General features: G+C 38.2%; 1 protein-coding gene across 1 annotated transcript in view; it reads right to left on the bottom strand.

Moving 5' to 3' along the window:
* Positions 1-3,717: 3,717 nt before the first annotated feature.
* NXPH1 (neurexophilin 1) overlaps positions 3,718-17,416 on the bottom strand; it is a 272,243-nt gene continuing 258,544 nt past the window's right edge. The window contains exon 3 of the mRNA XM_081101770.1: positions 3,718-5,906. Within this exon, the coding sequence (XP_080957896.1) occupies positions 5,145-5,906 (762 nt within the window). The 3' untranslated portion in view covers positions 3,718-5,144. The remainder of the gene's footprint in view (positions 5,907-17,416) is intronic.

Here is a 17,416-nt window from a genome sequence, read left to right as displayed (position 1 = left end):
GACTACCGGTTTCGGCCTGACCCCCACAGGCCAGGCCGAGGGACCCCACCTGCGGGAGGGACCCCACTCAGTCCGCAGATGCCCTTAGAGCCCCAGCACCACCCCAGGTATGGCCAGCCATGGAGGGACAGTGAAAAGCTGGCACCAGGGCATGTCTGGCCTGTCTCGCCCTGTCCTGCCCACCAGCCACCTTCTAATTAATTTCCTTTCAATGTGCACGAATCTATGCATCGGGACTCTAGTAGTTAATTACACTGTATTACATATTTGAAACTTGCTAAGAGAGCAACCTTAAAAGTTCTCATCACAAGAAAAAAATATTCATAACTATGTAAAGTGACAGAAGTTAGCTAGATTTATTATGGAGATCATCTCAAAATATATACAACATTTAATCATTATGTTGTACACCTGAAACTAAGCTAATAAGTAAATTATACTAAATTTTTAAAAATTCCATGAAATACTTTCAACATGCTTAGGCTATGTCAGTTGACTATGCTTTCTACCGAAAACTTGTTTAAAATGCAAAGAAATTGATTTTAATAATAAAATTGCATTTCAGAAAATTGATGAAGTAACAGAAAAAATATTTTATTTAAAAAAATACTTATTTGGCAATAGTAGCATTCTGACAATTTTCTTGCATTATTTCTTTAAATACAAATACAGTTTACTTCTATATATGAGTCAAGGAATTTGATCATCAGAGAGCAGTCATCCCCCTTGTCTCTTTGGAGGCCTGACATAGAATTAAGAACTAAAGAGCCCGCACCTGCCGGGTGAATGATGTGAACAGACCTTTAGCTGTGTGTCTAATTCACTGGTTGGAATTTGGGAACCAACACCTGATACCTCCACCAGCAACTGCAATGGCAACAGCCACTATAGCCACTGACAGAAGGTCTGTAAATTTTTTGCATCCATCACTTCTGGGACCTTTGAAGTCATCTTCCAATCCATCAGTGATAAAAGACATATTCCTGCAAATGCAGAACTATAAACATTAAAATGTTTTTAATCATATGTGGAACACTTGGCCAGTTGCTTGGCAAAAGTAGTCTCTCCTAATTGTAGGCTGTTTCTCTAGACCTTCCTCACACAAACAAATTGAAACTGAAACTCTCTCACAGGATTTCTGTTCTTTGCTATCCTACTAAAAAGAGAAAAAATTATTAATTTACTTAAAAATATTTCTGATAGAATCAGATATAAAACCCAACGATACACTAAATTTTTATTAAGAAAGATTGTTTTCCTCATGTTCCCAACCCCTGAAATCACATTTTTATATGCATGGGACTCCTGAGAAAAGTTTGACCTACCAGTTTTTCAGGATTCAGTTCTGGGTATTAAGGTTCTCAGTTTCTGTCATCTACAAATTAGGTAAATAGTAATTATTTTTATGAAAATAAATGCTTTTAAATTTTTAATTTTTGAATGCATCAACTGATTTGCATTCTATTTAAATAAAATGAAAAGATAAATATACAATAGATTGATAATTGAATAGATATCAGTAAATGTCTGAAAGTGGTACATCAATCAAGTCTTCCAAAGCTTTATAAACACAGCCATTGGAATTTGCTTCAGGCTAAAACTTGGCATTCAAAGTTGATGGTGGAGACACAAATTCCTTTTCCAAAGAGCTGTTCTCATTGGTGAAGCTGTTCTTACATGTAAAGCCATGGGTTCAAGGGAAAAGACAAACACTTTCTCAGGCTTCTCATGACTTTTTTAATCTATTCTGTGCAAAAATATGGCTTACAGTTTATTGCTGAAATGTAGGAACCTGAAGATTCCCAGTCCACAGTTTCAAATATAACAAGTTTCTCAATTACTTGCAGAATAGTAACTCCCAGAACTTCAGGACTGAACTGTTAACAGTTTATATCCCTTTTACTCATGCAGAAAAATTCTCACAAAAGCCATAGACCCCCTAAAATGCCCAATTATAACGATACCATGACAATTCATTGTTTTTATCATAACTAGGTAAATCAATAACTTGTATAATTTTTCTTCCATGAGGTAAAAAGCTGTGATAATCATGTCTTCATAAGTTCACTCTTACTAAAATGTTTCTGAAACAAATAGATAATAACAAGCCCATGTTCACATCAGGTGTCATCTATTTCCAACTTGAAGTTTTTTTCTGTATCTTAGCTAAGCTGTGAAATAATATTTGAGACTAAAGAAAATGGTTTCCTTAGTGCAGCTTAAAATTGACTTTTTCCAAATAACAAATGATTTTCTAGCATAACTAAAACTTTACAGTACTTTGTTGAAGCAACAAGTTGCCTTAATAAAGTTTTTATTTGAACCTTTGAAACTTCATATTCATCATCTTTCTTCACCCACTTCCTTGTCTAAAACAGGAAGAGTATACTGATACAAATAGCTTCTCTTTTGAATCAAAGTTCTGTATTATCATGACCTTTCTATATTACAAATGGAGGTGTTGATGAAGTAGGAGTTTAGGAGAAGTGTGTACAGGTCCAGAAAAAAAAAAAAAGTCCCGAAAGTTTGGAATTTTAAAAATGGAAAACCTTATTAGAAGGAAGTTTACTATGTTTTCTTTTTCTTTTATTTTTCTACTAAAGAAAACCTACAGAAAACTGATTCAGTTCATTGAATGTTAGTTATCTATGTTCTGAATGTTTACAAAATTTTAAAATAAACATTTCATCAGGAGGCTAAAGAGCAGGGCAGCCAAGCAGAGTTGAAGCATATTTTCATGTCATCTTGAATTGTGGATAGCAAAAGGACAGATTAGGTCACATGGTGAAAGTCATGGTCCACCAAGCAAATGATCCTAGAAAATATTATCTTTCCCTTCTCACTTATTCCCCTTTTTATTAAGAGAGAACTAACTCCTAAGTGATCACTCTGATAAATAAACCCCAGAATAACAAGATTTAGCCATGGAAAGTATGTCCAGCAGCTAGAGCTCATGAAGCTCTTATTGCCTGGCGATCCAGAGAGTCTGTTTTAACATTAGCTTCTAAATCCCATGGCAAATTAATTAATACCTTGATATAAATGGTTGTCTAGTTATATTGGAAAATTTTGAGAGATGGACATTTAACAGGATGGTGTATCTTTAATTTGCTGTTGAAGCCTCTCATTAGTTAAATCAATTACTGAGCTCTTAATTTAGAACTCTTGTGGTTCAGGGTTCCCTGTAGTACCTTCTGTTATTTTCTACATGAAAACACATTTATTTATTTCTATGCAGCATGAAAGGGAAATGAGAAGGGGTAAGTGTTCTTTATTCAGCCTCATAGTTGACTTTTTAAACTCTTCATACCCCAATCCCCAATTTGTGCCTTTAAAAATGAGTTGCCTTACATATTTCTTCTTCTGTTTATTTTGCTGGGATTGTATAGAGTAATTATGTTTAAGAAAAAGTTTAATGTCTGCAAACAATGCTATATAGATAAGTTGACCTCACTTAATATAGGTAAATTGAGCACTAAAGCATTCTACTGCTGGTGTAATATTCTCAATTGAGCTGAGTCATTACCGTAGAATATCAGTCACAGTCTTCAGACACCTTTTCTTTTTTTCTTTTTTTAAAGAAAAAAGATTACCTTCCTCTCAACCCCCCCCCGCTAAATAAAGACTCTGTACAAGAAAAAGCCCAACCAGTTGCAATTAATTTAGGAGATCTCAATGATCCCCTTGTGTTCATTGATTTTTGGTATTCTTGAATAATTAACATGACAGTAAAGCAAAAATGTATGCAATGCCCTATGCCACAATTGTTTTCCAGCCTTGATATGGAAACTCCTAAGTTGTTTTGACTGGGAAACTAATAGCAGGTTAGATAGTTCTGTACAAGTTTAGAGATATATGATGCAAAACCATGTGCTTTAATACATTCTTCTGGTCACAACCACTTAAATCATCATCCTACACAAGCACATATTGAAACTCAACTTTAAGCATTTTATTTTTATGTACATTTCATTTTGTCCAGAAATAAAATATCTAAATACAGACAGACTGTAATGGTATATGTGTATAGCTGTCAACAATACTTGAGCTGAATAAATGCTTTGTACATTAACTTTCCTTTTTTAATGGAATTCACAGCTACATTGATAAAATGGATTCCTCATATCCTTTTTTTTTTCTTTTTTAACCAATAACAAGCAGAGAGACAAGTACAAGTTAATATTAATAAGCAGCTCAAATAACACTTGGTTAAACTATGTACAATACAAACCATTCATACAAATGAAGACTAGGATATTGAATTTATTACAATATTTGTGTGTAGTAAAGATAAGACAGACACTTATAACTTACATGGTGTCTGTCAGGCATTTCCTTTCTTACAGAATGATCAGAACTTGTTTTAATCAGCTTTAGCTGGTCTCAACTTTGCAAAAAGTCCAATGGTTGGTGATGAAAGCTGTACTCCAGTATCTGCCCACATGTAAATTCCAAATGTTGGCTCATCTTTACTGAGAACAGGCTCCCTCCATAGAAAAAAGAGCCATCTTGTATCACCTTGAATGTGCCTACAGTATGCTGGAAAAAAAGTTACTACACTTTGTTGTTGTTCATAAAATAAAGAATACTGAGCTCTAAAGACATATTTTTTTTCCATTTTAACAAGCATATACTCCTACAGTAGTATTTACCAGTACAGCTACTCCAAGCAATAGGTATGCATGAATGGGGACTATTGATTAGCATGTGCTCAAGACTTTAAAAGGGATTTCCACAACAGCAAGTGTTAGAAACCATCCACTGTCAAGTTAATCCTTTTGCCTGTTGATATTTTATCCTGAACCATTATGAGTCAGACAATGCAAGCCCTCTGAACAGGAGTCGTGACAGATGCCAGCTGAAATGTGTTCAGTGTGTGTGTTTGTGTACATCTATGTGTGAGAGCGTGTCTTCAAGTGTGGCTTGAAAACCTATGGTGATTTACAACTATACTGAGAGATGAAGCTGACTGGGCAGAAATTACATCAGATTGTTTTCCACTAGCATATTTGCAGCCAGTTGACAAGAGCAGCAGTGTAGACATATTCCAGGCAACAGATGTGACCTTCTTCTCTGAGGTGACAGCCCTGTCATATGACCTTTAACTCCTCAGGCTTCAGTCTCGATCCACCTCACGATCACCCTCATCCCGAGGGGAAGTAAGGTGTGTCGCTGTGATAGTTGTAGTCGGGGCACACTTTCTGTACCAGTTTATAATCTGTACTATAAAAGGAAATGTAAATACAGATCACCTTGAAGGGCTTGGAGCAGAGCCAGGATACATGACTTTGGGTCTGCTCCTGGTAACAGGTTTTTGAAGGGTCATAGTTGCAGAGTGTGTTCTTGGTGGCCTTGTCAACCTTTTCATATTCAATGCGACAGTTAAAGGACTTGGAATCTTTGGCATCAATCACGGTTTGTTGTGCCAAGTCGAATTCCACTATTTTTGTCGGGGGCACCAAGCTGACAGATACATTCCCTTGACCCGTGGAATTATGCCTGAAGTAAACACTAAATGTCCCATTGCCATGATCTACAATTTTCCCAGTTATCAACAGGTTTAGCTTCACAGTTTTGATGTTGGAATGAAAGTCACCCCATCCAAACATTTTCTTAAACTTGCCCGTCTTAACAATGGGCCTTCGCTTGGCCCTAGGCCGAGGCTCTTGAAGGTCCGTGGAGTTCCTCAGCCAGTCCCAGAGGTCTTGCTCAGAATAAGGTTCTGGGGTGTCATATCGCAGGTCTAAATCTGTATCGTTTTCTTTGCCACGAAAAGTCTGTGACAGGAGGCGGCTGATAGACAAGTCTTTGCTGCTTTCTGTCCATATGTGCTTTAGTGTGGATTTGCTGCTTCCCGATTTTAGAAGTTCTGACTTTCCACCATTTGTTAAATTGGCACACGTGACCTGAAAACAGAACAGAAAATGGCATTTACATCTCAGTGTCTGAACATCCAGCACGCAGATCAAAGCCATTCAGAGAGACGCAGAATCAAATGACACGTCCTAAAGTACCTTCAGCATCTGGCCAATATTTATTAATACGTAACAAAATACCACTTCTGGTTTTACATAATGATGTAAGAGATGAGGTGTAGGTGGATTCAAAAAAGAAGAGAAAAGAAAGAGAAAAGAAAGCCACCACTAAACATGATGAAAAGACTGTAAAAACATTGACTTTGATGAGTCACAGGTTCATCTAACATGAATAAAGCAAATTAAATTCAAACAGAAATCAAACTAAAGTTATGATTTCTTACCACCAAAATCTAAAGTTTTAAAATAAAATTTTATAATTCTTTTTTCTACTTCAGAATTACTATAAGCTTTAAAACTGTATGACTCTCTGAAATATGTCAACCAACATCCTATAGACTTTTGTTAATCCATGTCACAATCATGTCAGAAAGCTTAGTTTTGCAGAGACTCTGGTATTTTTCAACAGGTCAAAACAAAATGTTTATTATCATTTATTATAAGTAAGGAACATATTGCATAAGACATACTTTTTAATCTTAAGGGTTTTAAAATGTGGTTTAGGAAAAGAGACATAAATGAAAACATCTAATACACAATATCCCATACATAATGGTCAATCTAGAGGGGCTATACATCCATGGTGCACTGGCTCATGAAGCAGTAATGAAATTGTCCCAAAGAAGGAGGCAAAGGGAATTAAAGAGCAATTTACCAGTGGCATCTGGGAAGGTGGAAGGAAAAAATGTAGAAGCAGGAGACATGATTTCAAGGAAGAAGAACCAATATATTTGAAAGGATTATAAGATTATTGCAGGCAGACAAACCTCTGGTTTTCAGGTGGAATAGAAATTTAGTGCTAAATTATACTCTCCACAGCTGTAGCAATTATGAGTGTGAGCTCCAGAGTCAGACTGCCTGAATGTCAATTCAGGATGTGATGTATGATGCAGCCAAGTTCCTTAACTTGTTTATGTTTCTGTTTCACTCTTCGAAAGAATAGGAAAATGATACCCACTCCTTCCCAGAGCTATTGTGAGAATTAAACAGAATACTCCATTTAAAACACTAAGACAGAGAGTGCCTGAACTATGTTGAGTGTTCAACATTAGTATCCCTAACTACTATATACTCTGAATCCCACTGGGTAATATTTTATGTAAATGAATTACTTACAATAGGACTTGAGAGCAAAAATATTTTCCTAAAATAAATCTTCCTTTACATAACCAAAACCTAAAACAATTAAAAAGAAAGCATATATTCTTGAAAGTGCTACTATGACAACCAAAAAAAAAATATGACAGGTTGAGTAGATAGTAAAACTTACGTTAACAAAGGATGAGCATAAGTTCAGCTATTAAACTGTTTAATGAGCAGGAGCAGTGGATTTTTTTGCCAACAATGGGATGATGTGAAAGGTTTCCAATAGTGCCAATAGACAAGAAAACACTCTAGAACAGTGATGGTGAACCTATGACACGCGTGTCTGAGGTGACATGCAAACTCATTTTTTTGGTTGATTTTTCTTTGTTAAATGGCATTTAAATATCTAAAATAAATATCAAAAATATAAATCTTTGTTTTACTATTGTTGCAAATATCAAAAAATTTCTATATGTGACACGGCACCAGAATTAAGTTAGGGTTTTTCAAAATGCTGACACGCTGAGCTCAAAAGGTTCGCCATCACTGCTCTAGAACATCTCAGTTTGGGTAGAGAATCAGAGCAGGTTTCAGCTGTTATCAACACTGTCTTGAATACTCATATTCTCTCTTTCACTTAGATTAGGAGAGGAGGAGGGCAATGTCTAAAAGAGAATATCAATCACGAAAAACCAGGAAGGGTCCATAGGAAAGTTGCCAGACCCTTTCAAAACCCCAATTTATGTTGTATTAATAATTCAATAACTACATAGTGAGACTCTGCTAATATTGCATTAAATAATCCTATATAATAAAACCCTAATAGGCAAATCGACCAAACAGCAGAACAACTGCTCACTATGATGCGCACTGACCACCAGGGGGCAGACGCTCAACACAGGAGCTGCCCCCCATGGTCAGTGCACTTCCACAGGAGGAGTGCCACTCAGCCAGAAGCCAGGCTCACAGCTGGCAAGCGGTGGCAGGAGCTTCTCCCGCCTCCAAGGCAGTGCTCAGGAGCAGCGAGCCTTCTGGCTAAGCAGCGCTCCCACAGGGGGAGTGCCATGGAGGTAGCAGGAGCTAAGAACCCCTCGGGGGTTGTCTGCCTACCAGCTTAAGTCTGCTTAGGCCGGCAAGTGAGTGAACATCCCCTGAGGGGTCCCAGACTGCGAGAGGTTGCAGGCCTGGCTGAGGCTACCGCCCCCTCTTCCCAAATGCAGGAATGTCCTGCACCAGGCCTCTAGTAGAAATATAAGAATGAGACATAGTCTTTGCCCTCAAGGACGTCCCAGTCTAATGGGAGAATCAATTCAGCAAATAACAGTGATGTGACCAATACTATGTACAACTTGGAGGAGGCACGGTCAGAGGTAAAAGGTTGGGATGTAGCAGAAAATAAGATCCTCAGACCTAAAAGATAAAAGAGGTTTGAGGGTTAAGAAGATAGAGATTGGATCAGAGGAGTTCTTCTAAGCATAAGGAACAAACTGGGCAAAAGAACCAAGCTGAAAAGGACATGTCAAACTTGAGACTAGAACATAGTCTCTGAGCCTTGGGGAGCACTGATAGGGAGGAGAAACAGAGAAAGAACTTGCAAGAAGTCAATAGACTTTGAATAAGGTACCCTGAGGTCAAACTGTGGAGGTTCTGCAAAGACATTTAAGCTTTATTTTACAAGTAATGGGGAATCACCATATTTTGTTCTGTTTTGTTTTTAAGAACACTGTCCTGGCTCTAGAAGAATCACTCAGTGGACTTTGAAGGGTGGGTTGGTTGGTAGGAAGAGGACTTGGAAAAAGGATGACTAGTTAAATAACTAATTGCAATGTTTTATTTCAGAAAGTCAACGAGCCTGAACCAAGGCAGAGAAAAAAAAAGAAAAAAAAAGAAATGGATGTACAAGATATTTTAGAGGTAGGATTAACTCAACTTGATAATATATTGGCCAAGCAGGAACATGAAAAAGTTAATGTGTTTGCTTACACTATAAGGGATACAGAACAAGTTAGCTGGAAAATAAAATTAAAATCTCATGGGGACATTGAACCTTGAAGTGCCTGCAAATCATTCTAATGAGGCTATTTAAAAGAATGTTTGTAAGATGGGTCCGAAAGTCTGGAGAAATGAGGAGGCGGTGATGATGTTGTAGTATGAGTGGATGGTACTGTATAGATGGAGCATGGTATAGAGAAGAAGGTGGTGATGACATGTAAGAAAACGCCAATGCTTTGAGGACAAGCAGAAGAGGTGCCAAGGTAGGTAGAGACAAAAGAGAATAATTGAAGGAAAATAACATTGTAGAAACCACGTGAAGATGGGGGAGGAAAGGCAGGCGTGGGCAAGATTGAAATTCCAAGTAAAAGTCTAATTCTAAAAGCACTTAAAAAGAAGAACCTTGACTTTTGAAATCCACCTGATTAAAGCTACTTTGGACAGTGGAAAAGAACTAATAATGCCAGATAGGAAAGAAGAACAGCTAGTTTGATACATCTGCTCCCACATGCAGTCAGGAGTCATTGCCTTTCTCCTTCTATCGTCTGCTTCACATCTTAAGAACTTTCATCTTTGAAGCCCATAAATATGCACATGAAATAGAAATCGATTTTGAGCCCTACTGAATGAACAACATCATTGTAAAAGAAAACCATGTGCCCAGAACACCCTCTGCCATTGATTTTACAAACATATTAGGAGAGTTTCCTTTTAAAAGTCACCTAAAGATCCTTTGATGTCAGTACATATGAGGGATAACAAAACTGGAAGGATATGGCATAAAGATGCGTACAAAGAAAAACCTGACAACTTCAAATTTATCCAATTCTGAAAGGGCCAAGTATTCTGCCTTTTTTTCCTACAATTAATGATAATTTTCTTTATAATAACCAAAACACCAAATATGCTATGCTTCCTAGCTGAATATAATGTTCCATGTCAAAAGAGGTCAATGCCCATTTCAGGAGTTGGCTCACTGATTCAATGAGACCATTTCCACAAATTATATGTGTTGCTTGTCTCATTATTTTAGAAACACTGAGAATAATAAAGATTCTTAACATGATGAGGTATATACATTTTAAAATATATGTTTGTTTTGAAAACATTGCTAAATAGGTATAAAGAAAAAGGTCATTTCTTTCCAGCATAAACAAAGACAGGTAATATGAACGGCATGCCTGGGGCAGGACCTGTGTATAGGACTAGGGAGAAAAGACTACCATGCAATGTTGGGAGTGTTACTACACTTTGATCTAACTCCTTTTTATGTCTTAGGGCCATACTTTAATATATTTTCAGCATAGGTATATCATCATAACATCAGTATGTTAGCTATTAAAATGTTGTTTGAAGACACCACTTTTGGGTATTAACCACTCCTCAACTTCATTGCCACCTCAATTATGCTCCTGGCCTTATGAGATAATATATAAAAATTACACTTCTGCCCTAACCAGTTTGGCTCAGTGGCTAGAGCGTCGGCCTGCAGACTGAAGGGTCCCAGGTTCGATTCCGGTCAAGGGCGTGCACCTTGGTTGCGGGCACATCCCCAGTAGGGGTTGTGCAGGAGGCAGCTGATAGATGTTTCTAACTCTCTATCTCTCTCCCTTCCTCTCTGTAAAAAATCAATAAAATATATATTTTTTAAAAATACACTCCTTTTACATATACTTTCTCCAACTAGAGGTACCTCCAGATGTTTGTGTACCTCTTTTTACAAGCAATAAGATGCCTTGTAATTTCTGCCAACTTGCACATGGCACTGTTGCTCTATTACTGTTTAATATAAATAATTTCAAATTGCTTTGAAAATCATGTACTTATATCATCAACTGTATGAATACTTGAAGCCAAACAAAAATTTTAAACAACCTGAAGCTTAAATAATGGATCTCTCATCAGTGAATAACTAATCAACAAAATGCAAAATGGCCTTGCTCTATGATTACAACATCATTTTGGCAGTTTTATGATTCACAATGTTGAATATATGTTGCATACTATTAACTGTTACTGGTTAAGGGCACACTCCACTATAGACATTGCAATTAGCATTTTGCATATGGCTCTGATTTTATTTTGGGTCACATGCTAGCATGTGCTCTCTCTCTCTGTCTCTCTCTCTCTGTCTCTCTCTCTCTGCCTCTCTCTCTCTCTCTCTCTCTCTCTCTCTCTCTCTCTCACACACACACACACACACACACACACACACACACACACACTCACACATATGCTCTTCCTAGTTATTCCATGGGGCATGTCCTTTATTTTTAAAAATAATTCAAATCATGCAGTTCTATATTCATATACTTGATAAGCGTTAGCTAGCTAGCTTAATGAGGCAGATAGGAAGGGGGTGGGGTGGGGGAGTCCAGGAAAGATGGAAGTATTTCTGGCCTGAGCAATTAAAATAGCTATAAACCAAGGACAGAGGTATCTCTGGCTTGAGCAATTAAATGCAGCCCTCACCTGAGCAGCTGGGAGAGCTATGAGGAGTAATAAAACATCTCCAGCCAGAACAACTGAGAGAGGGTCTATGGGAGAGGAATGCATAGATTGGGTCTGGAGGCGCCAAAATGCTTATTTTACTTATACAAAGGATAGAGAAATGACACAGGATAAGGGGGGAAGAAGACATACATTCACAGAGGATACAGAAAAGTCACAGGATATTGGGAAGAAGGAAACATTTTCACAGAGGATAGAGGAATATTGCAAGAGGAGAGAAGAGAGAGAGGGGGGTGCCACATGGGCTTTGAGCTTTGAAACTAATACTATATAGCAGAATAACCAATGAGGAAAGCATGGTGGTACCAAATTAAGGACAGAGACCAATTAGAAAAGGTCATGTTCGGACAAACAGCTACAGCCTTTATAACTCAGTAGATGCAGATTGTTTAGATTTTTCTTTCTCATGAGAGAGAGAGAGAGAGAGAGAGAGAGAGAGAGAGAGAGAGAGAGAGAGAGAGGAGAGCAGGTCTCTCCTCAGGGGATCCCCTTTGGGGACATCCATGCCCAGATGAAGTTTGTATATGCTTCCAATAAACATCTACATTTTTATTAAAGAAATCGGTTAGTCCACAAATTTATTCTTCAACTTCATCCAACAAGGACCCATGAGAAAAATCTACACCCTGAACCCCAAGTTTCACACTTATCAAAACACTGGAGGCCCAGTGCTCAAATTTGTGCATGGGTGGGGTCTGACTGGCTCATAACTATTAGGGTGGGGGGAAATCGAGGATGGGGCCTGCCGGGGAAAGGGCCGCAGGTGGTTGACTGGCTGGCCCCGCTCCCTGGTCAAACTCATGGTCAACTCCCAGTCAAGGGGACAATTTGCATGTTAGTCTTTAATTAAATAGGATTATAGGAGACGAAGTAAAAAGTAAAAGCCTGACTTCATCATCAGCCCCTGCTCTCTTTGCAAAGCCACCTCTCTCTCCAGAACCTGTCAATACTTTATTCATATTTGCAGTACTTTTTCATATGTAAATATTTTACAGAAGTAGTGTCATATTTTATAAATTACATTTTATATGTTTCCCATCAATATTATCTTTACTAAATGGGCATATAGAATTCTATAGTATGAATGTATCATATTTCTGCTTTTTGGTGTACCTTTTGTGATAGATCCTTAATCACTACATTGTTTCACAGCCAGGTTATCTACAGTTATTTTTTTGCCTTGATTCCATTGGTTTTTCTGCTCATTGCTGTTTCAGATACCTCATTCTCTCCTCTCTTGAGTTGGATTTTCATTTTTATGGGTGTACAGATTGTGTGATTATTTTAGAAAGAGTACATAGGGGACAAACTATATGAGTTGTTCAAGCCTAAAAATGTCTTTATTGGCAATAAGCTTACACTGGGTATAATATTCAGTCATCTTTTCATTTACTTTGTTCTGTTTTATATTTCTCTCACTGCAATTTTAGGATTTCCTCTATTTCAGGCATTGTCAAGTCTTACAAGGTGGGCTACCTATGCCCATGCTCTCTCTAATCTTTTTCTTAACGAATGTAGAGAAAAGCACATAGACACATCTAGATATGTTAGGCTCTTTTTCATAAAGTTTCCCCAAGAGGACTATAAACTCTTTGAAGGATGTTTTTCCTATATTATGCCTTTTTTTTTTAACTTGGGGGAGCAAGTACCTAGCATAGAGAAGCACTCAATAAATTGCCTGTATGGTTTACATCCCTAGTACATCTATTTCAATAGTGAAGGTTCATTGATACTTTAGTCACAATCAAGATTTGGGGGGAGGACATGTGGCCCTCCGAGATTTCCCTCTTACAAGTTTAGAAGCTGCCCCTCATTGGCAATACCTGGAGTGCCTGTATTATATATGAAAAGCCGCAAGAAATGGGTTGGTGTTTTAATACATCAAAAATACATCATTTCCTTCTGCTACAAAGCAGTGCTCCAGGAACAGCATTAACAATGGAAAAGCAGAAAAGAAACTCCATGCCTCTCCCTTCACCCGGGAGGTGCGCGAAGGCCGTATTTCAGAGGAACTAAGAGAATGGGCTTTGCATTAGAGATCACAGGGCTAAATCCAAAATTGGCTCCTCTGTCACTAATAACCATTTACAGTCACATTTTCTCCAGTTACAAAGTAGAGATGACACTTCACTCATTGAGTTTTCATGAAGTTAAAAAGATTTTACATATGAACTATGGGAAACAGTATGAGTTCAACACATGAAGGCTATTGTGCTTAGCTAGGTTATGGAGCCCTGATAAAAAAGAAAGCAGGGCTTTCAGAAAGCATGCTGCTATTCTCTCCCTGTCTTCTGAGTGGTGACATTACATCTTCCCAGATAATCTAAACAAACTGAGGTGGAAATTATTATCACTGTAACAACCCTGTGGTCATCTTTCACAGGAGGTGGTGGTAGATCACACTGATTGTGTTACCATTTAGTATTGGCAAATGTGGGCAATAATTTATCTTTAACATAACAACTTTAGGAGAAGACATTTTGACCAGCTGGGACATTGCATGTCATCCTCAAGAACTAGAAACATTGCCTTGTTTCTACCAGTTTGATGAATCATACAATGGCTAAGAATTTTAGGTGTCTATCCCATGGGCTCTTATGATCCCATGAAGGTTGGCTCACTTCTAACATAGGGTACCATCTGTTCCCTACACTATTGTATTGGAGACTGGTTCTGAATTCATGGGTAATTGAGCTTCTCACAAGTTTGTATAACCATAATAATTAGTTTTTGCTTTTATTTCTTTTCCTGTAGGTACTCCTATGAAAATGTGCTTGGTTGCCCTAGCACATGGTTGGCTCAGTGGATAGAGTGTCAGCCTATGGACCAAAGGGTCCTGGGTTTGATTCTGGTCAAGGGCACGTACTTGGTTTCAGCCTCCTCCCTGGCCCGGGCTCTGATTGGGGCTTGTGCAGGAGGCAACCAATTGATGTGTTTCTGTCACATCAATGTTTCTCTCTGTCTTTCCCTCTCTCTTCCAATATCCCTAAAAAAATCAATGGAAAAATATCCTCAGTGAGGATTAACAAAAAAATAAAAATAAAATAAAATATGTGGTTTTTTAAAAAAGCGCTTGGTTTTTTTACCACAGGGAGAAAAATATGCCTTGTAAAGAGTCATTACTTATTGTTTCTGCTAAGAAATAGAACTTTTCAGCCTATAAAAATATTGTCTCTGCTTTGTAAACAATAAATATACACATAACTTTTGATATATAGACATTAATGTTGATGAAAAATTAAGAATTTTTATTCCACATAGTCCAACTTAATTTATTCTTTCAAAACACAATTACAGATTTACCCAGGTTTGCATTAAAAACATTAAAAATGTTGCTTCTGCCCTGACCGGTTTGGCTCAGTGGATAGAACGGTGGCCTGCAGACTGAAGGGTCCCAGGTTCGATTCCAGTCAAGGGTATGTACCTTGGTTGCAGGCACATCCCCAGTAGGGGGTGTGCAGGAGGCAGCTGATCAATGTTTCTCTCTCATCGATGTTTCTAACTCTCTATCCCTCTCCCTTCCTCTCTGTAAAAAATCAATAAAATATATTTTAAAAAAATGTTGCTTCTTTTGTTGGTATTTTATATTACTACCATTTAAAATGTATACAGAATATTTCCTATCAGGGCCCCTGGGCATGCAGTTATAATAATGAATAAAATGATTAAAATAACATGTTGAAACACTATGCCTTGGCTAAAACAAAGCCTCTTAAGCATCTTTTTAAAATTATTTATAAAGTGATTTGAATTTGTCTTTAAATCCAGATGTCTGTAAGAAAAAGAGATATGTTGCATATGTAGGAATAGATGGGGTAGATCTAGAGTCATTCTTTCTGAATTAGAGGTAAATATGAGTGATTGTCCATAATAAGGCTTGTGATATAAATGCTAATGGAAATTTATGGCTTCCTAAAGTCAAATGAAGCATATCATTAACATATTATGCTTTCATTGGTTGGTTGGTTGTTCTGCAGTTTGGTCTATTTCCATATTACCCTTTTATTATATAGGACTAGAGGCCCAGTGCATGAAATTTGTGCACTGGGGGGCGGGGGCGGTGAATGTCCCTCAGTCCAGCCTTCCGACTGCCGGTTTAGGCCTGATCCCACAGGGACTGCTGGCTTTAAGTTCATCAGACATAAAACTGAGTAGTGTGCCTGGAGCCCAAAAAGAGGAAGACTTTTCACTTTTTGTTACCAAGGGAACTCAGTAAACAGTTTTACTAAATCAAAGAAGGATCTACACCCAACGATTATAGTATAGGAGATGGGTCATGAAGGAAATGAAGCAAACAGACCGGAAATGACTGAAGATGGTTTAAGATAAGTCAGTCACAAGAGAGATTGGATGAAAATGCGTGTGTAGTCAGAGTTCTGAGACCCCCATTGGTCTTTTTTTTTTTATTCTTTATTGTTGAATGTATTACATATGTCCCCTTTTTCCCTCCATTGTCCTCTTCCAGCCTGCCCCCAACCCCCAACCCCGGCCTCCACCCCCACTATTGTCTTTGCCCATTGGTTATGTTTATATGCATACAAGTTCTTTGGTTGACCTCTTGCCCCCCCAACCCTCTTCTCTGCCCCGCTCCCCTGCCTTCCCTCTGAGGTTTGACGGTCTGTTCAATGACACTTTGTCTCTGAATCTATTTTTGTTCATCAGTTTATGCTGTTCATTATAATCCACACATGAGTGAGATCATGTGATAATTATCTTTCTCTGGTTGGCTTATTTCACTTAGCAATGGGCTTTAAAATGACTTATCACAGCATTAGTCATGTGGACTCCTGTGAACACTGGCTAGAAGCCATCATAGGAGAACTGGAAGGGGGCAGGCTGTTAAGGTAGACTTTCCTCCTGGGGTTTATCTCTACACTCGCTTATTTGCAAACTTGGAGAGGTAGTTTAATTACCCTTCCCCAAAGAGCTGGGTAATACTCCTGCTGCCACCAGAGGGCACAGCTAGGACATCTGACAGCTGTCTCCATGGTTCTGAAGTCAAACAGAATTGTCATTAAGGGTCTCAGAGCTCTTTGAGAAAAGATGGATCAGCAGCCTTTGTGCAACTGCTGACTAATGAAGACCCTGGAACTCAGGGACTTCATTGGGCTGCAGAGACCAGGAAGAAGCTGCTTTGCTCAAGGAGCTACTGTAGAAGTCATCACCAACTAGAGCAGCAGTTATTGAGTACTCGATTCCTGACAGAGGAGGTATGCAGGGACAAGGTGTTTAAATTTATGTATTTAGAAATTAGCCTAGGCCGATGCAACATATTCCTACATCTCCAGCCTCATCTTGGCTATTCCTCCCTTTGGCCTCCAGGTTCTGTTCACAGCAGACTTTTTTACATGTTCTCTTTCTTCCATGTTCAGGGTCTTTGCACACTGCTTCCCCATCCTGGAAACCTTTCTACCAATTCCCATTTGCTTAGCTACTTCCCATTCATTCTCTAGCCCACCTTAAACTTTGCCGCAGGAATTGTTGATCGTCTCTGAGCAACCTATACTATTAGTTCATAAAAGTAAAGCTATTATCTCTCTCTCTATTTACCATCTATGTACATTATTTCCCTGAAACTGTCATCTTCATGGTGGATCCATGTAATACACTGCTTACGATTTTTGTTTACCACACTTTATAAAATGCCAGATCCCAAGTAGGCACTCTACAAATATCGGTTGAATGAATAAATGCATGTTTGAATAGACGGCTTCCCCACACATAATGATATCCCTTTGTAGATAAGCTTGCTTCATCCACAGATAAACAGCTCATTTTCTTGCATAGATGAA

Source organism: Myotis nattereri (genome assembly GCF_964212035.1).
Source record: "Myotis nattereri genome assembly, chromosome: 11".
Taxonomy (NCBI): domain Eukaryota; kingdom Metazoa; phylum Chordata; class Mammalia; order Chiroptera; family Vespertilionidae; genus Myotis; species Myotis nattereri.
This window is presented reverse-complemented; position numbering and strand designations above follow the sequence as displayed.